The sequence below is a fragment of the Platichthys flesus genome, chromosome 19 (assembly GCF_949316205.1).
Source record: "Platichthys flesus chromosome 19, fPlaFle2.1, whole genome shotgun sequence".
NCBI lineage: Eukaryota > Metazoa > Chordata > Actinopteri > Pleuronectiformes > Pleuronectidae > Platichthys > Platichthys flesus.
Window position 1 is genome coordinate 4,357,805 of NC_084963.1, and position 27,721 is coordinate 4,385,525.

Here is a 27,721-nt window from a genome sequence, read left to right on the forward strand (position 1 = left end):
ATTCTTGGGTGCCAGTAAAAAAGGGAGTTTAAGAGTGATACTTATTATGGTGATTATGAGGCCATATATTGAGTTATGAGTTCTTTTAGTCGTTTAAAGTAAATCCTTATTTTCTATGATATTCTATCATGTCACTGAGAGAGAGTAATAAGTCTTAAGGGCAAAAATTGTATGTTTTTGATTATTTCTTCCTTCACTGGATTGTTGATCATTGTAGCTGCTGAGCCTCAAGTCTGCTTTGTACTTGGTGTCAATGAGGACAAGTGACAGTTCTCCTTAAAGCACAAACAGTCCAGTTTGTCATCACTTTTTTGTATATTCATGCGCATGTGTGTTTCTCAGTGTTGCATAAAACAGCAATCTTCAACTATCTGCTTCATGTCTTTATAATTGCTCCCAGCAGCAGCGTGGCGCCAGTCAAATGTGGACTCGCATTTGCACACACACACACACACACACACACACACACACACACACACACACACACACACACACACACGAAGAAACACACAAACTTAAGGCTACATGCAGCAGATGCCTAGTGGAGTGTGGCAAAGCATAACAGGCCAGGGACTGCGAGTTAGCCAACCTGCTTGCTTATTCACTATCATCAGCAGTGTGTGTGTTTGCATGTATTAGATTCATATTTCTACTTACGTTTTGACAGTACGCCACCACATGAGCTATCCACTGTGGTTAGAATACAATTATTTATTTGGTTAGCACTGAAAGTAAATGCAGTTGTTACAGGATAATATAATCACGGTTCCACATTATTAGCCCCAAAACGTCATTAATCTTTAATTTTAAATCATAAAAAACATATTTTTCTCTCCATTGTTTGGAGTCCGGCTGTGTCAGTGTTTATTTCTTTTGTCTCTCTGCGTCTGGTGATAGGTTGGCAGCGCAAGGTTGGTAATTGATCACACAGCAAAGATTTGTGTGTGTATCTGTAAGTGCCTGTGGCTTTGTCTGTCTATGTGTATGGCCTTGTTGGATAACAGGGAGCAGATGTGGGAGGGTAGGTGGTGTATGTTTAAAGAGCTTGTCATTGGCTCACACAGAGCAGATGTTTGTCCGGCCATCGTCTTCCTCTGGTTACTAGCACTGCTGACTCAAGATGGTTCTGCTACACATCAGATACACAACCAAACAGCATCAATTTTGACCTGCACAACGTACAAGAGCACGTTAAAGCAATCACACTCTTTTAGGATCCGTCAGCACAATGGTACTTTCACTGACTTATGCTTAGGTCAGTGTGCAGATGACTGGGAGTCTTAACCAGGACACTATCGCTATGGAATTTTCCAGATGGTAGTTATAAAGTGCTGTGGTTTACGGTAATATTCTGGCACTGCCAGCTGACTCCACTTGAACGCAGCCCAGAAATTTAAGCATAGTTAAACATGTTGCGAGGTGAGATCACAACTACAGATGATGTTATTTGGGGAAAAGGTTCCTATTTCACCTATTTGTACTTTGTTCATTAAGTTTGAATCTAGAAAACCAGAGCTACTAAACAAATGTCCCAGGAGCTTTTCCTGCAGCTGAGTCGGTTAAGCTGCTTATTTCGAGTTCATTTTTTCAAGTAGTGTGAGTTGCTGTTGTTTACTGTCAACCAGACTATGGTTGTGCAATTAGCCCCACTACTAAGGCAAGAGTCCTCTGTAGTCGGAGAGAAACCGGAGCCTCACGTATCATTACATCGTGTCTTTCGGAGGAGTAGTGGTTTCAGGTCTGCAGAGTGAAGAGGGAGCCCCTCTCCTTCACCGAAAACACTGCACCTGAAACTTCTGAACTTGTGTAACTCTTCGTCAGAAGTCCTGCTGATACTTTAACATCACTGTTGTCTTGTAACATCACAAAACACTTGCATAATGCACGTCTAGCAGCCAGTCTGGCACGCCCCCTGACAGAGCTAGGTGAAGGGAGAGCGGAGGCTGATATTTCCCACATGTGTGGAAAGAGGTTGACCAATCACAACAGAGTGGACCAGTGTGTGGGTGGGGCAGCCTTGAAGAGACAGAAGCTAAAACCAAGTGTTTCTGACAGAGGATTAAAAGGGGAGTTGCAGCAATGGACGGTATGAGGACAGATATGTTTTCTGAACATTAGAGCATGTAAACCTTTCTGTAGTAATAACTTAGATTTCTACATTTTGAATTTAAATAACCGCATAATATGTATCCTTTAAGATTTGGAGATAATGGTGCCACGAAATAAAGTTGTAAGAAGTTGGCCGGTCATGATATTACTTATGTGTATGAAGGTTAGCTTGTTGGCTGGTGTGCTGAGTCTATGGGAATAGCTACACACTATTACTGTAACAGCACCATCTCCTGCCAAACTGAAGGTTTGCTGAAATGGATACACGGCTAATGTACACAGTCCTAAGATTTAAAACATAATGCATTCATTGGAACATAAAAACAATCATGATTTTGTAACCCGACATGATTTTTTTCTACCTCACATAACCACAAGAGCTTAGAACAATAGCCTGGTGCTACACAATGTTGCCTTTGTGTGCTCCGAGGTTAAGGTGCAAGTCAATAGGAGGAGTGCTCAATCAGTCCCTCGCTCCAAAGCCTGACTCTAAAACTCTCTTAACGAGCTTTTGAACCATGAATTGTGCATACTGTTAAACGCCCTCTAAAGACGCTTTGCCATGGCTCATGTTGGTAACCGAGGAGGTTTCACTGGACAACATCTGCTCGGCCAATTCATTCACGGCCCTTTGGCTCTCCTGCCGGAGTGAGAGCCAGTGAGCTGGAACAAAATGTGGCTTATATAAGTGGTTTTAAATGCAGAGTTTATGAAGCTGGTTACCAAGCAAAGAGAAGTTGGCTATTTCACTGGAAAAAATAAGTAGCTTCTCTTTAGGTCACAGAAATGACATCAGTCCTGGAGATCAAGACTTATTCTCTAATCTGTAAAACACAATTATGATCTCTGCTCCTTTGTATTAAAGACCTAAAGATTCACAAATCTGGTTTGTCACTTGATTTGCCTATCCATTCACTACTTTGCATATTTACTCAGAGGTAGAGCCAAACCTCTATTGCAGATGCTGAGAACTACATGGACGCATTATGGACTATGATGCAGCTCGAGCACATTTGAATACATAGTCAAATGTGTGTGAGGTGGTTATACTTGGGGCATTTTCCTAGTCGCAATGGCACAGGGACGGCCAAAACAACGGTGGATTATTTTACAGCGTGCTTCTAGTGCCAGCAAACAGTTTACTATTTACTCAGGAGATTTAGCTACAGACCCTTTGTGGTTTGTAATGGGGTTTTGCCAGTACCAGATCTTCCTCTCTCAGCCCCACTATGGCTCTGTACACAAGACACAGAGGATTCAAATCCCGCCGGTGGTTTGCTTCAGAACATTGTGGTGTTTACTGTGGCACAGATTTCCAGTATAATGTTTTTTTTACTTCAACCATCCTTTCCTAGCAGTGTAATATAAATACATAGAAAGGTTGTCTATCCTGAGCCAGTATATGCAGTTATCATCTAGTATTGCTCGCACCTTGTCCTCCTCCATCATAACATATCTGGCAAAGATCTTAACTCTGCAGAATTGAATAGGTCACCAGATTTGTTTACAGATTTTCATACAGAGGAACTACCGCATTCGACATCTGCTAAATTCAAGTTGGTGTTTGGCAACTCAGATTTCAATACTTTGCTGTTTCTTTCCAAGTTATTTGTCTTCGGCTGTTATTTCAGGCAGCTGCGGTAGTTGGGTCCTCTTTTAATGATGATAGCGGCAGAGTGAAGTATTTTTCTTAAGGCTGAAAATGTCTAGTTTATGAAATTCTCATTCCCCTTACTATTCTTACAGCAGTGCTTCCCAAACTAGGGGCAGTGACCCCCTGTATTCAAATATATTACATTACATGTCACTTAGCTGACGCTTTTGTCCAAAGCGACTTACAATTAGTACACTCAACATTCATGAGGGGCTATTTAGGGGTTCAGTAGCTTGCCAAGGACACATAGGCATGCAGATGGGATAGAGTGGGATTCGAACCGGCAACCTTCTTGTTACAGAGCACCCGTTCTATCCCCTAGGCCACGCTCTCCCAAATATAAATGAAAAACAATTAAAAGCATTTATAATGTGTATTTGTTACAGTGGTTAATCAGCCGTCTGATTTTCTTTTCCCCCACATGCCCTCATAGACGATGAGGTCAATTTACGACACCACAGCCTATACCATGACACATAGGAGACTTTTTCCACTATTTGTGGGCGGTAGCTGAAAAGTTAGGGAAGCCATTTATGTGGCGGTGAATCATACACAACTCATTATTGACCCAGTTCCATCGAGAATAAGTGGTGAAGCAAAGGATGACCTGGAAAATCATAAAAAAATGAAAAAAGCATGTATTCAATGTGATTATATTAGTTTTTTAAAGACTTAACTCTTGTTTTTGTGTGTGTAGGTCTGTGTAGTGTCTCTGAATTGTCTCTTCTCTTTAACTTGTCAAACACACACGAGTATAATCACTGACAGAAATGCAGTCGTACACATCCGTGTGGATATAACTTACAGCCCAAGGGGTGTGTGTGAGTGTGTTTTTCAGTTCGGCCTTTACCCCATTATGCATTTCTGTTTGCGTTTGTTTATATATGAGGTTTGCTTCAGTATTACAGACTTGTATGCTCGCTGTGTGCATGTGTGCGTGTGTGTGTGTGTTTGCATGTGTGCATAGCTGGCATATGGTAGCCATCTTGAGCTGGCGGCAGAGCTGGAGGAAATTCCAAAGTTGTAGAGCTGAGTCCAAGATGCTGCCACTGCACACACACAGACACACACACACACACACACACGCACACATGCACACACACAGTACAGGCTTATAATACTGATGCCAAACTCGGACACACTAAGAAATATATTTTACTCTTGAAAGGACTAACAAGTCGATGGAAAATTCTACCTTCACTAATGAGCCACAAGCTGTTTTGCATTTTGTCATTGCTTAACCTATAATCACTTTTTAATATTCCCACACTCTCACACTCTCTTTCAGTCTCACACACACAGACACACACACATTGAGGCCTTGGTCTGCGGATTGGCTGGGTGCTATCTCAGTATCTCTGTACACACATGGCAGCCATTACTCCGTGTGTGTTTAGGCTTGGGCATAGGTTGGAAGTAAGCCTGGCTGCTTGATGGACAGATAGGATTGGCAGGGTTTATTTTATTGTAGGGTCCCTTTCTCTGGCTTCATCGTTAACCATAGACTAAATATAAAGACAGATGACATGACAGCTCCCCAGAAAAGAGAAGCCAATTCCTCTTGTTCGCCCCCTGGTGGCTCGCAGTACTGGTTTAATTCATTTTTGGTTTGATTTCTGTCGTTTGAGGTTTTCACACTGATGTAACATGTTCTATACGTCTCCCTTCCGGTCTCCTCTCTCACATGCTAGACGTTTCCAGTCCTCGGTAACAGATATCCTTCACACGCTTATCGTCTTTTCTCATCCTCCCTCAGGATCACAACCCTTCATTTTTCAACTTCATCTGTTTCCTTATCTCGCGTGCACTTCGAGGCCCATCAACATTAGATGATATTGACTTCAAAGCTCCACCAAACCTTTGTCTGCTTCTGTTTTCCCCAACATGACTGGATACTAATAGCATTTATCTTTCCCTGTTTTTTCTCGGTCGTCTGTCTTCTGTCATTTTCTCCTGTCTTTGATTTAAAGCTTCAGTAGCTGTTGCTAGGATCCTGCGATGCACATACCTAGCCTTGATCACCCAAATCCAACTAAACTAAAATCTGATGAGGCTTTAATTGATCGTCAGAGCGCCACACACTGGAGTCAGAGCAAACCATTGGGCCAAAGTGTTTCCTCTCATCTCGACAGCTGATCAGATTATCCTGCAGCGTGGAACAGGTTCATCACAGGACACGTCGGCCTCCCTGACAACTGGTACAGCGCTGGAGCCTAACAAGATTTACCTCCTGTTTAATTCTTCCAGGGGAGCTTCGTTAAGTGGGGGAAGGAAACGAGAAGAAGGAAAGATCATCTACTCTTACCTCTGAAATTACCTGACATTCATAAATATTTGATAGCATAAATCTTTAAAGAATAATTTGACCTCATTTGACACCAAATTCTCCTGGAAATAAGCGACAAATTGAACATTAGTGTTTGGATAAAATCAGATGCTCTGTGATCTCCTGTCTCGCCTTTGCTAATATCCCTCTGATGAGTTGATAAGCCTGTAGTCACAAGCAGGTGTTGGGGCTTTGATTGTGCAACGTTAAATATTTCGACGAGACAGAAAGAGGCAAAGAAACAAAGAGCCTGCGGAATAAAAATAGCAGCTGAAAAAGCTTGATGGCTGTATTCTGGCAAACCCTGTGGTTCAGTATCACAGGGGGGAAAGAACCAGTATTTTCATCCACACCATCCAGGGTGTATAATTAGAGCTTTCTTGGCTTTTTACAGATTTTCAGAGACAAATTAAGCTTAAAAATAAACGACAGGCATTTTAAAAGTTGTCTTAAGTTTATACCAGGTTGTATTTTCCAAATTTTCACTCCACTTTCGACATCAAATTATTTTTTATATTAGGGGGGTTGAAGCTGGCTCAGCGCAACCCAAACAGAGCACAGATCTCTGCTCTTCAATCTGTGAAATCCATTTTTAGATTCTGTGATAACACAGCTAATGGTCATGCATAAATAAAAGAGAACAGGAAAATCTGAAAAAAATCTATTAAACTGATGAGACAAAAAGGTTTTACAATGTTTGTGCCTCTGAACCAAATCTCCAAAGATTTGCCTTTCAGCAGGTTATGACTTAGATCAAAGGGGTTTGTGACAAAGTTATTTGGGTTATTTTAAATTCCATACTCTGCACAAAAATATGTTTAAAAAAACAAGCAGCCCCCGTCTGTGTATACTCTACACTACAGTATCTTCACAGCACAGGAAGTCAAAAAAGGGATACGCTTTATCTTCTGTCCTCACTTGTTCCACTGCCCCCCCCCCCACACACGCACACACACTAGCACACAAAGAAGACAAATGATATTGTAAACATTTCAACACTGCTTATGTGTCTATATAACGCTGAGATGTAGTTACACATACATGTGGAGAAAGACACGTATGTAAACACACTTACACTGAGGGAGCTTCACCTATGGAGACACAACACAAACACACACGCACACATGTCAGTCAGCAGTGTTGTTATCGCCTGGAAAGGTCTGATGGGTGTGTGGTGGTTGCCACAGTGACCTGAGTAAACACGAGAGCCATTGTAGTTCACCTCCGCCGTCTTGGCTTGACCTCCTCTGGTTGGTGGGTTTAGTAAATGTGTAGGCAGACACACACACACACACACACACACACACACACACACTTACACCCACACACCCAGAGAGACGTTGTATAAGTTGTCATTGTTTCCTTATAGTCTTGAGTGCAGACAGACACAACCCGCTGGCGTGTCTACACAAGGATGTGTGTGGGTACACCATCCGGTAAATTAAACATCAGTCTTTGTTAATCTTTAATTAGTGACATAAGCTGTAATGACCTGACTTCATGAGCAGGACATCCTGTAATAATTTGCTTTGTCACTGCACAGTGTGTGTGTGTACGATCCCTGTTGTTTATCAGACTAATCTGACAGAGTAGACGTTAATATGACAACAAATATGTTTTTGTGTTTTTATATTAGCTTGCTCTTGTACATTTTTAACCCCTCATATCCACATATCTGCTCCTGTATTTGTTTTACTTGGTTTGTAAGCGCCTTATCTTCTGCTTAAACCCCTGACACCCCCCCCCCCCCCGCCTCTTGTCTTCCCCTCTGTCTTCCTCCTCCTTTCACCGTCTTGCCTTTCCTCTCGTAAAGCTGACTAAATGTGCAGTGGCATGCCGGAGTGTGAGTGAGTCACCATGTGGGATTGTGCCGCCACAGAGAGGACTGGCTTGAAAAAAACAAAAACAACAAGGCCTATTGCATTGGATTACTCATCATCAGCACACTCCTCAGTTTACTATGAAGGCCTTTTCATCGTCAACTCTGGATTTGTGGCAGTTCACCTCCTGCCTGTCCTGGGTCTGATTTTACCATTCGCTGGTGCTTCCATGGGCACAGTTAACATTTTAAATGTTTTCAGTGTGCCTCAGCCTTCACCCCTCGACCTCCTCATTACTGTTGGCTAGGAAGGAATGTGTCTTCACCCAGGACTGTCTGCAGGATCTGTTAATGCTATTATTCTTTTTCATTCAGTCCACAGTGACAGCACTGGTGTGCATTTAGCAGCTTTCAAGATGAAGCTGTGTATTCAGGGGGATGTGAGACTTTGGGAATACTTGCATTATGGCTGCATCCTGGTGACAATATCCATGGCTACATTCCCCCTGTCTATTATGGCTCTTGCTGGAAGAGTTACAGTAGAGAGGTGTTGTGTGGGGGTGAGTCAGAGAATAGGTTTGTGAGTACACACACACACACACTAACACACAGACACACACAATCTATGGAATGAAAGGGTTGTAACAGGAGAAGATCGTGTCCTTGACATTGATCGTCTTCTGTTTGCCATAATAACATTGGAGTCATTTTGCATAAAGCATCATTGTTCTCTAAGTAGTGGGATCTTTAGATATCACATGTGTCGGGTCATGACCTGACTGGCTGGCTCTTCCACAGTCCTAGACTCTTACTCTTTATGATCTGGCTCAGATTTTTACAGATTATTTTAATCATTTCAGAATGTCTTACTTTATTTTGTTCTCATCTGGTACAGATTTGCTAATTTTCTAGTTTATTTTTACAACTAAGAGCGTATACGAATTGAGCTCCTCAGCACTGTGCAGGTACCTCGGTGCGGTGGTGAGTGTCACAGCCCATCATGGACGTGTTTACACTGGATGAACGAGCGGTTTTTCACATTTAGCTTCAGAAATCCTCCTGCAGCAGCTGCGGGAAAGTGGTTTGTGGTATTATCAGACTCGAGCTTCAAGTAGCCGTGTGGCTTCCACAGGGAGTTTCACTATCCCCCTGATAGACTGAGCAGTGAGCTCAGCTGGGCCTTTTACTGTTTTTACTGAACTGTCAATGACTTGTGTCTCATGCACCAGAGGAAAAGATAACAAACATTTGTGAACTTGGCTTTCTCTAAACTGAGCACTTTTACACTGCTGCTAAGGAGATGAGGAGAGAAGCAGATTGTCTGCTCGGCATCTGGTCGCTTGCTCACAGAAAATACTACGAGAATGGTGAAAAGTAAGAGCAGGGATTTCTTTTGTTGGACTGTCGATGAAGAAGTCTTTGCAAAGTTTTGACTGATAAAAACCAATCAGGATTGATTTAACCGTATTTGATTAAAATAATTAATATTTTAAGTGGGTAAATTAGCTCAAACCAACATTTTCCCTTTGGAAGAGTTTTTTTTAAATATTATTTCCATTCTTTTTATTTATATCTTGCTCATTAGTTTTTAAAAGCTTCTACCGAGGAATCAGATTAAAACTGCCACCACAGAGATGAAAGACAGGCGTACCTTCGTTTTGTTGTTCAACTCAGAAGCCTCCAGCTGTTTCCCTCCGATATATCAGATCAAAGTGTTTGCACTCCTTCAAACTGCTGAAACTATTTGGAGACTTGCAGTCACACAAAACTGGCTAATTGTCCCCCCGAACATAAAAAGGCGAGGGGGTGGAAATGAAAACCACATTCTCAAGTTTACATCAGGTTTACCTCAGTTTACAGTATCTAACTCAAAACCCCTGGTTTTGGTATTTTCTTTGGCGGAGGGAATACGGTTTGAGATCAAATACACGGGTTTGATGGTCCGCTGATGCGGCCGTAATAGCTCCACATTTCTTCGGTTCTATCCTGAGCTCGTTAATCTTGACATGCTACTGCATTTAGAAAATCCTTCCAAGCAGACGGTCACACAAACACAGCCGGGGTTAGGAGAAGGAAAAAAAACAAAACACTCGAGGCAACAGGTCATCTGACACACTAGGACGAGCTGGTACGTGTTGCTCAGGGGCACGAGGGCAGCTTAGCACTTTGCTCTCAGGGAACAGCACCGTTTCCAAGTTTTAGTGCAGGATCATTAGATATGTTCGTGCAAATATGTTTTACTGGACTTTGCACTGTCTGACATTAGAGATGGAAAGTAAAGAGCCATGTGCAGGAAAACACAAGCAGGCATGGAGGAAGAAAATAGCTCCATAAAGGTGGTGAAAGGGACTTTGGAGATAAGGGAGAGCGAAGGAGAATTGATAGAATGGATTGGGGGGTACGTAGCCTGCATTTTCTGGTTGCTAGTTACTCCGGAGGGAAGCAGGAAAGGGGAGAGAGTAATCCATTAGAACAGTCTGACACAAATATGTTTACTGAACCTTGAACATTCTGGCATTAGCAGGGATGGAAAACATGGCCGGGGAAAAAAAGGTTAAACTCTGAAAACGAAAGGGACACGGACTGAAAGTGGTGGACACTGTCCATGGGATTTATCATCAGGATAGAGTTTGCTTAAAAAAACATTTGAATCAATAATCCCTTAACCTATTTAGGAAATTTGGCAAATCTTGTCTGCTGAATCACTTGAGGAATTGCTGGAGGCATTTGTTCCTTTTGGCAGTAAATATAACAGACTCATCTAGATATAAAGTCAGATATCATAGCTGTACTTCTGCGATTTAAAAAAAAAAAATCGCAGACCCCCTTTGTTTTGTTTTTCAATGATTTGAGTGTCAACACTCACCAGGATTAGATTTACGAGGCAGCCAACAACAGTTTGTAGCTTTCTCAAGAAACAGCCCTTAAACAGACACAGACGTGTTTTACTTTTGCAAGACTGCGCCGGAGGGATCATTGTTTGGGGAGCTGCGGTGTCAAGGTCCCACCGCGGCACATGCTTGACCAATCGCCATGAAGGAGGTATTCGACTCAAAGTGCAGCCAGCCACCAGGGGGTCTAAACCCAATGTGTAGTGATGTCTTCACCAGTCCTGTAAACACACTGGGTCGCTGGTACAAACTGCAGTGAATTCAAAGAGGGGGAAGAAAAACCTCAAGGGAGGGATGGACAGAGAAAAGGGGAACGTAAACAAGTGAAGGAGAGATTTGGATTTGCTGAGTTCCCTGTGTGAAGCTGAAAAGTGCCCCGGTGGTGAATGTATCACTGCCGTGTTATATCAGAAGACAGCAGTGGAAATATAGTCCGTCCCTTCCCCTCGATACATCTGAAGAAGTCCTTGGACGTTCTGGGAGGATTTGACTTGTCTTAATATCATCTGGACTACTTTCCACGTCTGTTGTTCTGTTTTGGCAGATACATATGCAGCACTTTATGGGAAATTGAGACACTGTAATCCAATCTTTATATCTTGAAGCATGCTGCATGTGTAGTTTGCTCTGAAATTACTTTAATATGTTCTGAAAGTCAGGCCAGGGGGATTTAGTTTGACCAAAAATGTGACGATAAGTGGACCTTTGTGCTTTTTCCCACAGTGGTGCAGTTTTTTTTAATGGTTTGTTTTTTTCTGTGGGGTCCAACTCTTTGTGCAATGAGGCAGAACAAATATAGGTGAAGGTGAAACCAAAAGGACATTGGTTCCTGGCGACTTTACTTGACTTAGTTCCATGAAAGAGGCTTAGTTGATCAGTCTTGACTCAGTTTGTTGCTTTGAGCAGCGAGAGAAAGGGATACTCTGCTTTTCCAGTGAGTTGTGTTTACTTTGATTAAAAGCACGGTGGTGTATCCTGAGGCTGCGGGTGTGGTTTTACAAAGGGTACAAAAGCCCGGGTGTTTGATGCCCATCATACGTCGCAGGTGCTTGTTGCCCTTCACTGTACGTCGATATTTCTCTCTCTCTCGCTCACTCTTTTCTCCATATCAACACAAAAGTCTTTGTCGTGTTTGACTCACACAACTGTGACAGTATCATCCTCATTAAATGACTCACAACCAAACCATTAAACAGAACCCAACGTTGACCTACAGTAGTTACCAAACTCCCAATTACCAAACGCTTTGTCACCAATGTTTAGACGTCGGCGGCCTCGTCGCACATGTATGAGCCAAACATAGCACCTCGTTGTTTGAATGAAATGTTTATTATGTTATTGTTGTGGTTTAAACAAACACAATGAGCTGTTTGGCTGTGTGACCTCATGCTTACATAGAGGCAGAGAACCACACAATTGTAGTTCTTCCACGGTAGTTCTTCAAATTTGGTCAAGGTAAAGCTAAAGTTTCCCAGATTTGGGTACACATGTTTCCCAAGAATGAACGTGGGTTCAAAACAGATGTATTGTCTTTGTGTCTGAGTTTGATCAGAAATTTCCTCCAGCATATTATTTCAGTTTCTTGCTACCTGTCACTAATAACCAAATAAACCGTCTTTAGCTTCAGTGTGTTTTGTCTGTGACCACCGGAGAAGGTGTCAGTGCTGCAGGACTCAACTCGTCAGTCTTTAAAATAAACTTTGATTAGGTTTTTCCTCTGCCACGCCATAGAAAGCACTTACGACGAAGAATGACATGTAAATAACAGTAAGCTGACAGCGAACGAACATCCTGTCGGTACACGTACAATGTGTCTGCAAATCTTGCTTCCTTAAGAAGAAGTCAGTGTGAGCCCTTCATGGACGGGAACTGGAGGCTGAAGTGGTATTTAGAGGTTAAATGAAACAGAATCAGTGAGAATATCGTCCCTAATAAAATGATTTGAAGCTTGAATATCGTTAATTCATGCAACATTTGATTTGTTTGCCTGCTCCCCTCTCTGTGTACATTTTGTGTTTATGTTTAACCGGCTTTAAGAATCCACGTCACAGTCAGTGACTCTCCACCTCCAGCTCATCACTCATCCCCCATTTTCTTCTAATAAAGCAAAGCTGTATTTGACATTGAAAGAAATAAGAGAAGAGAATGAGAACTACAAATAAAACCAAAAAAAGAGCAGGGGACTGTTTCTGCTTCGTGTCAATCCCATCAGACTGTCTTAGTCAGTAAAGGTCTGATTTCGTTTCTGTAGAAACTACACAACATGGAACTGTTCATATGCAAAGTAGAGTGATATATAGTCATAAATTATTGACATATTTAATTCAACAAGAACTTTGGACTGTCAGATACTCATTCATGCTTTCCTTTGCTCCCATCTGCCTGTTTGAGGGTAGGTTCCTTTATATTTATTCCTATCTTGTGCAGACTCGCAGGTTTTTGCTCTTTATGTCTGTTTTGTCATTGGGTAAAGTAGACTTCACTGCTCACTTTTCAGCTTTCAGAAACATCAAAATACATCAAACAGTTTTAATTTGGTCCAGAATAGAGCTTTTGCATGTGTGTGAGAAACCACTGTGGCTTTTTTCCACTACTGAGTTCAGAGAACAAGTTCTTTGAGGGTGGGGACCACTTTTTGATTTGATCGAAAGCGAACGGTCTCAAACTTTCTGCGACCCTGGTTGTCTGTATTGTTAGGACATCACACGTTCAGCTCCTTAAAGAGAAGTGACACCAGAGATAAGATACCGTGAGAGTGTTTGGCATCAGGTGTTCAGTCTCTCGTACACTTTCCTCCACTTTCCCTCTTTGTCCTGATCACAGACCCTTATTTAGCCTCTCTCACACAGACGTTTCCACTATCTGTGTATGTTTTGATTTTCTATATTACATCAGCCGGAGGGCACATTGATGGAGTTGGATAAGAGCAAACTGTGTGTGTGTGTGTGTGTGTATGTTTAAACACTTGGACGCAAACACATCACACACACACAGTACAGTTATGCATACAGCTGTCATGTCATGAATGCTCCCTGGGGATAAAAATATCTGCGGCATCAAATCACACTCTCATAACTTCCTGACGCATGTCATGACTGCAGGGGAGAGTAATTCATTTGTTTTATGGTATTGAACTTTAGCGGGAGAGATGGAAAGTCAGTCCCATATATGTTCCATGTCTCGTTCCCCATGTTTCCATCACTAGTTTATAGTATAATGCACTTTTATACATCCATCTTCTGTTGGTTCATTTAAATAGGGAAATGTGAACTCTTTCCAAGTTGTACTAAGACTTAACTTTTCCCAGAGATTCTAGGAAAAGTAAAGCCGGTGGAAACAAAAATAGCATTGGAGAGTATTTTAAATTTTGAGGAAGACTCACCACAACATTTTAACTAGTGTGAGAGAGAAGCTACCAATTTTCTCCACCGTTGAATTTCCATTTTTAGGACTTTATTTTTTGGTACTAACGAAAAAAGCTGGCTTCATTTGTGACGTGATTACCTGTTGCTACCAAGCAGCCTTTACTTTGGTCTGCCATTGCTATAGTGAGGAAAATGACCGAAGAAATTGAATTTTTCGTTCTATACACATTTGTCAAGATGCTGCTAATGATGATGAAAAACAGTGAGGCTTAAAAAAACAACAACTAATCACTGTTCCTCATTCTCTCTTCCTCTCCATTTCTAGATGCCAGGCCGTTTGTCCAGTCCTGTGTGTCTGACAGTCATCTGGTTTCTGTCCTGGTCGCTGCATCTTAGTTGTGCTCAGATTCGGACTGATGAAGGTAAAACTCACACATGCACACTGTATAAATGCAAATTACAAAAATGACATTTTTCCAATGCACGAATGCACAGCCACGCACCACACACACACATATGTGCACACACTGTTTCCAGTGCACAGATTAATTTGTGTAATATGTTTGATGTTGTTGACTTCTATAGATTCAAAGTACTTACTGGAATAAAATCTGGATACACGCAAAATCGCAATCACAGATCCTAATTCTTGTTGAAAAGTAATTTTGCTCTCAGCAAACAAGACATCTATTGTTGAAGTTGTGTTTTACCCACTTTCTGGGATCTGTATGACATTAAGTAATCTTCTCTCTGTCTGTTTCCACTCTATTATCTCCCGTCTCTGTCTCTTTTACCCTCTCTATTACTTCTTTCTAAAATTAGACGAATTAATCACTCCAGCAGTTAAAATACACACCCTCAGCACTCGGAGTGAGACTGTCAGACTTTTCCCTTCCCATTAGTTCTACCCTGCAGCAGCTCCATGGTTCTGTTTTCTTTGTTTGGAAAGTACTGAGTTTCACCAGGCTTGCAATTTCTGTGCTGCCTGCCATCTGATTTCAATGTCAGAAGAAGCTTGCAGCCTTCCTGTGTGCATTAGAGTGTGCGGGTATATGTACCTAAATGCATATGTGTGTGGGTTTTTGTGCGTGCGTGCGTGCGTGCGTGCGTGCGTGCGTGCGTGCGTGCGTGCGTGCGTGCGTGTGTGTGTGTGTGCAGGGGGCCCCTCTTGCCAAAGGCAGAATCAGATATGAGTGGAACGCTGCGGGTTTGGGGAATAATGTACTTCACTGCCAATAAAACATGAATACACACATTCAGAGTAGCCAAGTCTTTGCACTGCACCAAGGCCCCAAGTAACACATGCATGCATACTCACAGACACACACACACATACACAGAAACAGGCGGAGGGGGGAGTATCTGTGTGTACGGTGTGTGTTTGGTTAAAGGGAAAAAAGAAAATCTGGTCAAAGAGAGAATGAATAAAAACGATTGCAAAAGATTGACAGAGAGGGTGAACTTATATGATAGAAAGATTTTGATGATATGAAATAATGATTCATTCAATTTATATGGAAATGTATTGTATCTTGGAGCTTTGATTTACTGTAGTTGTCTGGTTGATGGTTTCTGTCTCTAAAGCAATTTGGGGCTTAGTGATGAATCTGTTTGATATCAAAATTTATATTTTCCAAACGCAAGAGCAACAATTTTTATTACTGTTTCACCAGCATGGCTTCAGGTCTATTTGTACCTGGGAGAGTCTCACTCAACTGGTGGTTAGCTCACTTATTTCCGAGTGTGAATAACAGAGGGAGGTAGTTTGCAGAGGCTCCAATTTGAAGTTTGACTCTCTTCCGTGTTTCACTTTTAAATCTCTAAATTGAGACCCCTGATGATTTTTGGCCTCGTTCTCTAAATTTGTGAAGCTTCAGTCAAAAGTGAGTCTTCACATGTGGTCTGTTTATATGAAAACATTGCACCAGCAGTTAGCGAGTTAATGTCATCAAAGATCACATGTCAATGTATTTAAACAATATGATTTATCAGGTTCACTTTTGAACAGAAAGCCAATTAAGTCAAGAGACAAAAGGATCATCAACAACAAATACATAGAAAATACTTTAAACAAATCCAATTCTTCAGTCCCACAATGAGGGGAAATTATAAAAGACATTTCTGGTGCGCTCTCTTTTGGCTTCACTTCTAAATTTAAATAGCTAAGGGTAGAACGCATTCCTCTGCAAAGGCCCAACAGTTCCCTTAAATTAAATCAAGCTGCAGCAACTGTCACACACTCACAGATATCAGACCGAGGAACCTGATTAGATTATGAAGATCCATGAATTAATCTCTCAGAAAACAAGGAAAATGTTGTAAGAAAGCTTTGTTCAGGAAAGTGGAAAGAAAATCCTGAGTCTGTCCTCTTATCCCGATGTGCACAAAAAACAAATGGGTCCTTGCAGCAAGTTCCGTAGAAAGTTGTCTGGTAGTTTCTGCCGAAACCTGCTTCCAATCAAACCAAGCGGACAGGGATGAGAAGATAATCCTCCTTGGCAGAAGTAAAAATAAACGTTTGTGTCTTTCTAATGTCACACTGCTTTGTTAATAGTGACACAAATAGCAGCTGTCTTAAACACTTCACGTAGCTTATTTATATATATAATGACTCTTTGTGCATAAACACAAAATCACGTCTGTGCAGCCACTAAAAAAGCAGTAGTACGGCCAGAAAGGCCAGAAAAGCGAAACTCAAGGTGACGGCGTAAACAAGAAAAAGGCCTGCAAGTCAAGTATGTGTAAAATTGATTTAAGGATTAACTCAAATGGTCCCTGAAGGGCACACGAGGTTAGTGCAGCATGGAAAAACTAATATAAATATACCTATACAGCAAATCAAATAAAAAACATCCTCAATATGCTTCTTCTCAACCTACCAGGCCCTCTTGAGCCTCATGAGTCGTAGGTGCTGACATTTCTAAGACCCGGCAAAAATGTTTGAGGTCATCACTTTGACCCCCTTTCGGATTTATAAAGAGCGAGGAGAGAGGATAGAGAGGGCTGTGTGTGTGGAAAACATGAAGCGGGATACAACACAACCCCCGGGACAGATAGTGTGTTACCAGGGCAGGGGAGGCCAGCAGGGGGTAGGCACGCCTGAGGGATTGAGGCTGAGAATTAATCAAGGTGTGTTCGTGGCAAACAGGCATGTGATGTTTTTATTCCACACCGCATCTACTGCTAAAGCCAGCTCTCATATAAGTGGTAGCCAAGCCAAACATGCACGCACATACATTTCCGTATGGCAGATAGTGTATCAACTTAGCAAATCACCACAAATATTTGTTTAGGTTTACACTGCACTTAGTGTTCCCTTAAAGTCTGCACTGCCTTCCAGTTCAGTTACATGGCTTCTACTTCTATCTCATTCTTTATTAATATAAAACTGTTGTTTTTCTCACTAAACCAACACCCATCAAATTAGTTTTTTTTCCTTAATTTGTCATCACTCTGCTCAAACATTGATTGGTCATTTCACAGTGGAGATAGATTTGGTTTTATGTGCCTTTAGGTTTGAAGATAACAAGTCTGAATGTGTATTCAGGGTTACAGAGAGTAAAAAAGAAACCTGAAGCTATTTGAATGGCTAGATGTCACTATCAGAGATTTAGCACATCCCATATTTAAGTTAGCTCCATATGCAGATGAGAAATACAATGAAGAGTGAACAAGATGTACTTTAGTTTAGTTTAGTGAAGTTAGGTCCAGGATTTGGAGATTGTCTTGATATCTTCTGGAGTCAGTGAACATTACTTTGTAAACAGAAAATGAGGAGAAATCATTAATACGGTTTAACAAACTGACAAACACCTGTGTTGATCCTCAGTGGGATCAGCTCCCCTGAAGGATATTTACTGATGCATCGTTGTTTTATTGTAGTGGTAATAATAATAAACTTTATACAGAACCAACACTGGAGCAGCTTTGTACTCTGTGCCAAAGTCTCCTCCGGCTGTGGCTCCCTCACCTTTTATGGTCTTGTTATTGTCATAGTGCTGAGCCTGCTGCTGAGCCTGCTGTAAATAACGAGTGCTTAATTCACATGAATACAGGCGGACACACGTCATGTCATACTGTGCAGTGTGCAGATACTGTAAGCCAGACGACATGTGCTTCAATATTTTATGCGGTGTCTGTGTTTGCAGTGTCAGGCGTGCAGTACGGGCACTTGGAGTCGAATGTGACACTGGCATGCGGGAAGTCGCAAATCAGGTAAGGAATGAAAACTACTGCCTGTGGGCCTTGAAGGTGTTTTTAATTCTAAGTGCAATAACTGAGGTCTTTTGTTGTTCCCAACCAGGATGCCTGTGGTGTGGCATCTCAACCACAGCTCCGCGCTGCCGTGGCACGAAGTGACATCCAACGGCACCTTGGTCCTGCTGCAGGTCGACCACTCGGCACAGGGCATCTACAGCTGCTACGATAACCGCGGGCTGCTCCTTCACTCTGCCAAACTCCGGCTTGGTCGTAAGTTCTGTTGCTTGTTCGGACTCGAAGTGGCTCTTTAACGCCCGGGGGTCAGACTACATGTTATCAGCAGGATTAAAGCCCGAACAGGAAGACGTAGGGAGTTGTCATTGGACGTGGTTCTCAATCATTCTGTCTTGTGTGGTGGATTCTCTTTTCAGTCCCAGTCCCTCACAGTTCATTTCACTTCTTTGGATAGTTCAGTGTAAAAGTATAAAAGAAGTTTCTGTTTCTTTTAACTCTTACATTCTCATCTCTTGGCGTTTTTCTCGTATCCATTTTAATTCATTAATTTATTGGGGCTATAAGAAGAAATCTAGTTGCCGCAGTGATAATCAGGAGAAAGTCACAGGTCCCCACACGGACAAAGCCGTCCACTTCCTGTCACTGTTTCAAACGGGAAGCGGCTCCCTGAGCGGACTTCCTTTGTGGGGACAGGGATTTGTTTTACATGGAACTTGCAAAGATTCTTCTAAAATAGTTTGGTTCGATATAAAAGGGACAAGAGGACACAGAGAAACATCTTAAAGGGCTCTAAAACATGTACTCCCCCCATGGTCCTGAAAGTGAATGCTGTCTGACTTGCATTTCTCAGATTCCCCCGGGCTGCTGAGTGTTTCCTGTCGAGTGCCCAATCACACACACGTGCGCTGCTCCTGGGTGGACTCGGTGAGGACCTTCCTGCCAGCCCAGTACAATGCCTCCTTCAAGTAAGAGCCGCCCGCTTATTGCAACTGAAAGACCGAAGTCCAAGGTTGCATACACAAATCAAACACCAAGACGCTAAATATAGCACATGTCCCACAGAGTGTGCGAGTCTAACCTTCTCTGTTTCCCGTCTTAAAGGTGCTTTCCTTCCCCTGAGCATAACACACTTTAACACGACAGAATAACTGAAATACTTCAACGTGTTTTGTCCTGTTGTCCAGGGGTAACGGTCCCGAGTGGAGGCCGTGTGTCCTGGATGTCGCCCGCAAGCATTGTGATGTAGACCACCCCGCCTTCTGGCAGACCCTTCACACTCTCCGAGTCACGGAGACCAACGCCCTGGGGTCTATGACCACATATCACATCGTCAAGCTAGACAAGCTATGTAAGATCATGTGAAACACACACACGCACACACACACACGCACATTCACACACACGTGAATGTCTTCCTGTCACATTGATGGAACTGATGTATGTCTCTGAAGGACTGTGGTGATTTTCCGCCAGAGGTTGATCATGTTACAGTTTTATCTTGTCTTCATATTCAGCGCTACTGGAACTGGCTGCTGCGTAACTCAAAACCTACTATTGAGATTGGCTTTCAATTCTTTTGGCCCCGTCCTTGCTATTATTTTATTTCCAGTTGTAACGTTATACTTGTTTGAAATAGCTTGTGAAAATAACTCAACTTCAGAAGGACGTCTTTTACACTTCAAAAGCTCCTCCATTGTCTCCTCTTTGTCTTTATACTAAAAGCAATACACACATGTGTTCTATTAAAAACAGATGGACGGGTATTTGATCAAGTTTTCTTTGAATTAAAAAAGTGCTGAAGTTTTATACTAGTTAGTGGAAATGTAAAAAATAGCAACACTGCGATATTCGAAATACTCATGACAGATACAACTGCATTCAGAATCTGACTCTGCAGCAAAGGTCACGCTTATTGTAACTATTATTATATTACATCATACATTGACTGAGCGTAAAAATACATTATTTCCCTGCAGATTTTAGTAAAAGTAAAAATGAATTCCTCAAGGAAAAGTACCCCCAATCTTTTACTTCAGTACATAACATATTTACATGTACTTGGTCACTTTCCATCATTGAAAGATTCTCCTGTACACAAATACAAAACACATACACACAACATGTCTGGCGTCTAATGCTGCACATAATTCTCCCTGACTGCTTGTGTGATCGTTCCCTTTCTGTCCTGATATAATGACCTCAATTATCTTGTTTAGCTGCTTCTCTGTCTACATGTTCTTATTGCTCTCACTGTCAGAGGCTGGTGTTCCTTCTCACCACTGCTCACCGCCTCTGCTACCTTATTGAAATAGCTGTGTGAATATGCATGAATAAATGAAGATACAACAGTGTGTGGAACAGGATTAATGAGATGGATAATTAATGAGTAGGTATTTTTGAATGAAGTCGGCAACTTTCTACCCTCTGGTGCTCCTCTCGTCTTTTAGATACCAAGCCAACCCAGTAGAAATGAGTTTTCATTCTGTTCCTCTCTCCTTGCAGTGAAGCCAGACCCTCCAGAGGCCTTGATGGTTAAGGCACTAGAAGGTTATCCAAAGAGGCTGAACGTCTCCTGGAAGGTTCCCTCCTCCTGGCCGGAGGAGGTTGCGTTTCCCCTGGTGTTCCACATCAGATACAGGCCACAGGGCTCTGTGTACTGGTCCGAGGTGAGTCAGCCAGAAGGTTTCATCTCAGTGCTGAAGCAAGGGCAGTCTGGGTTAGAGCTGAGCTTGAGATGGATTGTGGGATACCTGGGGTTCTAAAGTGGAAATCTAATTTTAAAGGAGAAGTGATCCTCATGACGTATTTATGATTAAATTAAGATTTTGTTAAATTCTTGTGAATCAGAATTTAAATCTCATCAAATTAAGTAATGGCTGAACATTTTTGTAATTAATATTATCATATCAAATTGCTATTTTTGTTTTACAACAAAGGGGTAATCCATAATTAAGCTGTCACAACCTCGGCCTTTCTTTCTTTTAACCGCTGCTTCCTTCGGTCAGATCTACTCGGAGGAGAGTCCAGTTGTGGTGTTAGACGCCCTGGCTGGCCACCTGCACCAGGTGCAGATTCGAACCCGTGACGAGCTGGACACAGAGAGCCAGTGGAGTGAATGGAGTCCGCTGCTTCTCATCCGGCCCTGGGAAGGTTAAAATGAAAATTCACAAATACGCTGATTTGAAAATTATTATTCAGATCGAGTCAATATAAGTTGATTCAAGAGAGATAACCAGATAGCAGATGGAGAGGAGGATTCTTCATGAAATCTAAACAAAAGATATGTGTCTAATCAGATCTCTGTGTGTGTGTGTTTGTGTGTGTGTGTTTGTGTACGTGTCTGAACTACAGCCTACATCACCTCGAATGACCCCACCGAGGAAACATTATCAGACAATGTTGATCCCTTCAACACGAAGCTTGAGACCTCGACTGCAAAAACACACAGTGAGATTCCTTCTGTTTCTTCAGATGATAGTTGTGGAATGTGATTTTATTCAGGAGCTGATGTCCTGCTAGAACAAACAATCACAACACATATATATATAAATATATACATTTATCTCTTTAGAGAAGGTTTTAGCTTGATAAACTGAACCACAGGAATATATTTAATTAAACATTAGCACAAGTATGTTTTGTAAGAAAGAAGCAGCATCAGACGTTAATGCAGAAATCTCCAGGAAGTCGTTATTTACTGTTATTCTGGTCAGACTCTACCGAGGCTTCATCACCGAATTGCATCTAATTGCAGTAAATTGTGCCTGCAGGGTGTATAAGTGTTTTTTTTACAGTGAGTGCCCTGGGTGAAATTTTAAGTACCTAACAGCTCACAAACATGTGGTAAAGACACATGCAGGACACACTCGTTAATACACACTCACACACACAGTATATAGCAGGAGACAAACACACACATTTTAGGCAGTGGAGTAAAAAGCCGTCACATTTCTTTTAGCACGTCTTCTGCGAACCAGATGTCATCTTTTAATCTTGCTGTCATTTGCGTTTGGGCTCTTAAATCTTCTCTTCTTTGTTTTTTTAAATCCTCTAAATACAAAAATAAGTGTTGTTGTTTTTTTAAACATTTTATTGTTGATGTGTGACTGTGTTCCTGCTTTGCTTTACAGTTCAGAACAATGTTTAGTTGTTTGAATGTGTGTGAAAGCAACTTGTTTACTCCCCGCAGCACGATAAATAGATGTTTCTGTGAAAGCTATAATGGCGGATTTAAAATTAACTTCCCCCCAGAGAGTAATTAAATCCGAGAACACACACATATATTTTATTTTATTTTTTGGTCCTCGCGAAAAGCACATGGGGATGAAAGTGTGTGAACTCTTTCATTCCGCTGAGCCTTCCTTCCTCGTTCTATATTTGCTTCTTCGTTTCACCACACGTTCACGTCTCCGTCTTCAAATGATCTGCTCGTCCCCGTCTCTCCGCTCGTGCCCTTGACCTCCCGTGTCGTCCTCTTCCTCCCTGTCCCCACCCAGATCCTGTGATTGAAGAAGGTAATTTGGGTTTGGTGATTTTGCTGGTTTTGTTCTCCGTGGTCATCCTCATCACCGTCCCCTCCCTCATCTATGTCGTGTGGTAAGACACACACACACACACAAACACACACACACACACACACACACACACACACACACACACACATATCCCATATCCTCAAGCTGCAGTTTAGTGTTCAGTTTCTCTTGTCTCCAGGGTGAGGCAGACGCGGAGTGATCCCGTGACCAAACAGGAACTCACCTCTATGGTCAAGATGAAGTCCATGCCGATTTAATGTAAGACACACACACACACACACAGTCACAGACACAGACACACAAACATCAAGTCGGCCAAGGAATACTGCTCTTTGTTTGTTAGCATAATTTCAATAAAGCCCCTCAACCAAATTCTAAAACATGTTGGGGAGGAATGAGGCAAGAGCCAGGAGGGAATTCATTCCGGGGGCAGATCCAGGAATTCTTTTAATGACCAATGCATTTTGCCACATTTCTGTCGATTTCTCAGACAATACTTTATGGATCTTGATGAATAAGGCATTTTTTTTTTTTGAGAACTGGTGCCGATTCAAATTTAAAATGTGGTTTCATAAGAGGCCTGTTTGGCCTGGGCGGAGATATGTGCTCTACTGAGTGTCATTCCAGCTCCGAATTGGTTTCAGTGCGCAGATGTAGAGAATATGTTCTCGCTGAAAGCTGCGTGTGGTTTGCAGATAGTTTTAGATCTCTCGAGGGGTGTGGTGAAGATAATTAAAATCCCAATTAAGTGGAGCTTCTTTCAGATTTATATGAACGACCACAAAATGCTCTAAACTGGGAGCAAAGCCAGTGAGAAAAAAGTCCAGTGATCCCGCCTAAGTAAAAACTGAAATGGTTGAAAGTGCTGCTATAAACAACATTCTAACAACTCTTCAGATGTCCAGCCAACTTGTGATTATAAGTCTAACACACACACACACACACACACACACACACACAGATTATAACCCTGTCAATATGCCTTCATATGTCTCATGCTGCTCTGTTATTTAAATATTTGCTCTCAAGACAATGCTAAATATACATGTATTTTAAATTAGCTTTTTCACTCTCCCTCCTTCCTGACCTCCTTCCTCTCCTCTCCTCCTCTTCTAGGTTGATTTCCAGGATCTACCCATCATCAGCCCGTTCTAGGGCTCCTCACATCACGAACCACGCTGCGTCCGAGTCCTTCCGAGATCCAGGACGACACACACGGAACTGCAGAGTGTATACAAGCTGACTGAAGGGTTTTTGCACAAATCACATGTGCAGGATTTTTCCTGGACACATTCAATGCTTACACCTGACTGCACTTCCCAGAATGCATCAGCCGACTCCACTTCCACTGTCCAGGGGGGGACACAGAAAACGTGTCTTCGCTCGCTTCACCGCAGCCCTCGCCTCCACAGACTGTGGGAGCGATGCTGCACCAGGACAATCCAGTTCACTCACAACCGACGCTGCTTCAGGTGGACTGACCCCTCGACCCGTTCAGGGAGAGGGGGGTGACCTAGTTTTTTTTAACCGTTGAAACTTTTAAGTAACAAATGATTACAGGAAGTGCAGCTGCCAAACAGGAGAACAGAAGATTTTATTTTCTTTGTGGGACAACTTGCTTCTCCCCCCCCCCGATCTCCTCACTTTCATGTTTTGTATTTTACTTTTTTGAGATTCAGATTAATGTGTGTCCGTTACTACACCGACCGACTCAACGCTGTGAAGGAAGCTTAACAAGTCTCTGTTTGCGTCTGATGCCAAAAGCAGCAACTACGGGCATTATGGTTTCAGCTGAGGGGGCAGGAGACGACCTGTTCCCCGCTCCTGACCTGAGGGGGGATGGGCACGGAGCATAAGGTCCAGGGTGGGTGGCCCGGGTTATTTAGACTATATTTCATTTTACGACAAATGATTTTACATGTTGCATGACGTGCTTGTTTTAATTGTCTTGATGTCATTAGTACGCGTCACTTTGTTTTGTTTTTGTTTTACCTCTTTTTCTATCAATCCATCCACTGTTCCTGAATGTGTGTGAAGAAAAGACGCACACGAGCAGAAAGAGATCAGAGACGAGATATGGGCCTGTCACAGAGCACCAGCATTACGACATTACTTCCATAGTTAGTCAGAGAATATTAGAATATAGTTATTCTGCTAATACTTTAATACTAGACTCCAAAGAAACATTACTTTGTTCTTTGTAAATGGTTAAATGTCATTTTTTTCTCAAAGAGATTAAACAGCATCTACCTATTCATGGATAGAATTTAGACTCAATCAAATTGAATCAAATCTGATTATTTTTCTCTATCATCATATAAATATCATCACTTAAAGTAAATAGTCAAAAACAAAAGCAAATAATAATTCTGCATCGTCCAAGAGGAGGTCTTCAAATTGCTTTTTTTGCTTATTACACAGATATTAAGTTTAAAAGATTTGACATTTGAGGAAAAACCTGTTTCAGTTCATTGTCCTCGTTACAACATTAAACAAATTAAGTTAATCAGCCATTTTATTACTCAAAGAAAAAGTATGGCCACAATATAATTTACTGCCTAGAGACCATTTCAAGGTCCAGTGTGTAGGGACGACTGTTGATGGGGGGGGGGCATTGACACAGAATCGATAAGAATGAACAGCTCCAGTGAAAGTTTAGACCTGGGTTAAGTTAGAGTTAAGGTGACATGGCAAAGAACAGGACCGACAAAATACTGAACTGTCCAGCTTCCACTTTGAAAGTCGAGCATGGTTGTGTGTGGGCGTGTGCACGAGAAGAGCACTGAGACGAAGACTTGACAAGAGCGACTCTCGCTCACTGGACTCGTGTGTCACAAACCACCAGCTCAGTGGGAAAGAACGATTTCTTGGTGGTTGTTTTTAAAGATGGATAACATTGGATAGCAGTTTATCTTGATCGCCCCCTGGTGGCTGGCTGCAGTATCGGTCAGAAACCCTGCCTACATAAATACACATTAAATAAATGTGTCTAAGATGTGTTTTCAGTCAATTTAGGTGATTCCCATCACACCGATGACAAAGTGCAAGATGGCAGCACCTGGACACAGAATGTTTTATTATCCATCTTTATATACAGTCCATGGTTTCACTGTATGAAAGACTTACAGTTCATTGTTCGTGGTTTAATTAAAACATTTCTTTCCTCCTCTTGTTTCTGTCGGTAGGCTGTTCTATGTTCTGTTGATCCAAAGCTGTGTAGGTTTTCAGATGGACAGATTGTGTAGTAGTTTGTATCAGAAACACAAGGTGCATATACGTCGACCTCTTTCCAGTTTGACGACTGTATGTTCTCTCAAGCTAGCTCGACATATTATGCATGAATCCAGTTGAAGCTTTTTTTTTGTATATTATTGTATATCACACTTAAAAAAAAAAAAAGTACATATGTATGTTATACGTGATGTTTATATGTAGAGAAAAAAACGTCTTTGGGATCGTTTCACACACATGGTTTAACTCAGTCGGTAGATTAGCACAGATCTCCCTTCACGCAGTTTGGTAGAAATTGGGTGGTAGTTTCTGCTAACAACAACAACAACAACAACATCGACTCAGGTGGAAACAAAACCTCATTTGCGTAGTTATTAGAATCCAGACTGTATCATCTTCTAGGTTTCCATAGAACCTGTAATATCTGTAACATTTCAATGCAAATTATTTTAAGTGACACAATGAAAAACATCTTCCGACTGAAAATAATCCATGTCTGCAGAAACGTCCCCCTGTTGTGTGTTTGTGTCCTTTCTCCCCAGTTATATGAAGCTGTTGTTACTGTACATTTACTGTATGGACAATGTGTTTACTGAATTCATCTTCGTCCAACGTGTGTTCCTAAGTTCACTGTTCCCTTCCTTCACGTCTTTGTTTTCAGATGAACCACAAATCAATCTTTATTTTTTTCCTGTCTCAACTCTCACAGAGAGAGCAAAACCCTTTTATTTTTTGAAAAGCTAAATAAAGTATAGATGGATGTTAAAACAGGATTTGAAAAATAGCAATTAGTTTTTAATATAGTTTTAAATACAAGTAAAAATCTATAAAACCTTTAAACTAAAATACTTTTATAATATACTTTATCAATTGCCAAATTAACAGAGCTAGTTATTTTATTAAAAATTTAGATTTTCTGGAACGAGTATCTTTTTTTTACAATTTAAACAGCAAAAAAAAGGCGAGAATCCTCCCTAAAAGATCTTTTTAAGATAAAATTAAATATCGACCATTCTTCACATTGAGTTTAATGTTCTTGTCATTTTGTCACTTCTGTATCATTTTCTGTTTGTGTGAATGCACTTGTGGTTTTTCCTCCGTCTTCTCCATGATCCTCTGCAGTATGTGACAGCAGATGGAGCCTCTGCTGGTTTTAGTTCTTATGACTCAAATTACACTCAGGCGTCCATTCTCAGATGTACATAGTCTTTTTTTTTTTTTTTTGCTTCATTGTGTACGACAGATTTCACTATAAGCTGCTTGTTTTTTTTCTCCCCGTCTTTGTATGTTTCTGTGAAATAAAGACTATTTTATCACAACTTGTAACTTCTGAAACCTCTTTGCTTTCCTGCCTCTTCCTCTGTCTGTGGCATCGGTTGTAATGTCAACTGTCTGGTGTCCGGAACATTTAAAACAATGGTGCAAGTGGCCTCGGAACAAATGAGCCATTGATGGAGACGCTCCCTTGTGTCTCTGTCACATCGTCGGGATCCTTCGAGCTTGCGGGTGGAGACCACATTTTGCCTGGAGGACGTCGCTTCTCGTGGCAGCGTCTTCCTGGAGAGTTTCCATTATC

The 27,721-nt window shown here is 41.7% G+C and overlaps 1 protein-coding gene across 1 annotated transcript in view; it reads left to right on the forward strand.

Moving 5' to 3' along the window:
• The window catches only part of il11ra (interleukin 11 receptor subunit alpha), a 41,890-nt gene extending 14,426 nt beyond the window's left edge, over positions 1-27,464 (forward strand). Inside the window, exons 2-12 of the mRNA XM_062412621.1 lie at positions 14,490-14,586; positions 18,313-18,379; positions 18,468-18,634; positions 19,230-19,344; positions 19,564-19,727; positions 20,882-21,045; positions 21,385-21,529; positions 21,731-21,826; positions 22,876-22,975; positions 23,093-23,172; positions 24,031-27,464. Coding sequence (XP_062268605.1) covers positions 14,490-14,586; positions 18,313-18,379; positions 18,468-18,634; positions 19,230-19,344; positions 19,564-19,727; positions 20,882-21,045; positions 21,385-21,529; positions 21,731-21,826; positions 22,876-22,975; positions 23,093-23,171 — 1,194 coding nt within the window. The 3' untranslated portion in view covers position 23,172; positions 24,031-27,464. The remainder of the gene's footprint in view (positions 1-14,489; positions 14,587-18,312; positions 18,380-18,467; positions 18,635-19,229; positions 19,345-19,563; positions 19,728-20,881; positions 21,046-21,384; positions 21,530-21,730; positions 21,827-22,875; positions 22,976-23,092; positions 23,173-24,030) is intronic.
• Positions 27,465-27,721: the final 257 nt, after the last annotated feature.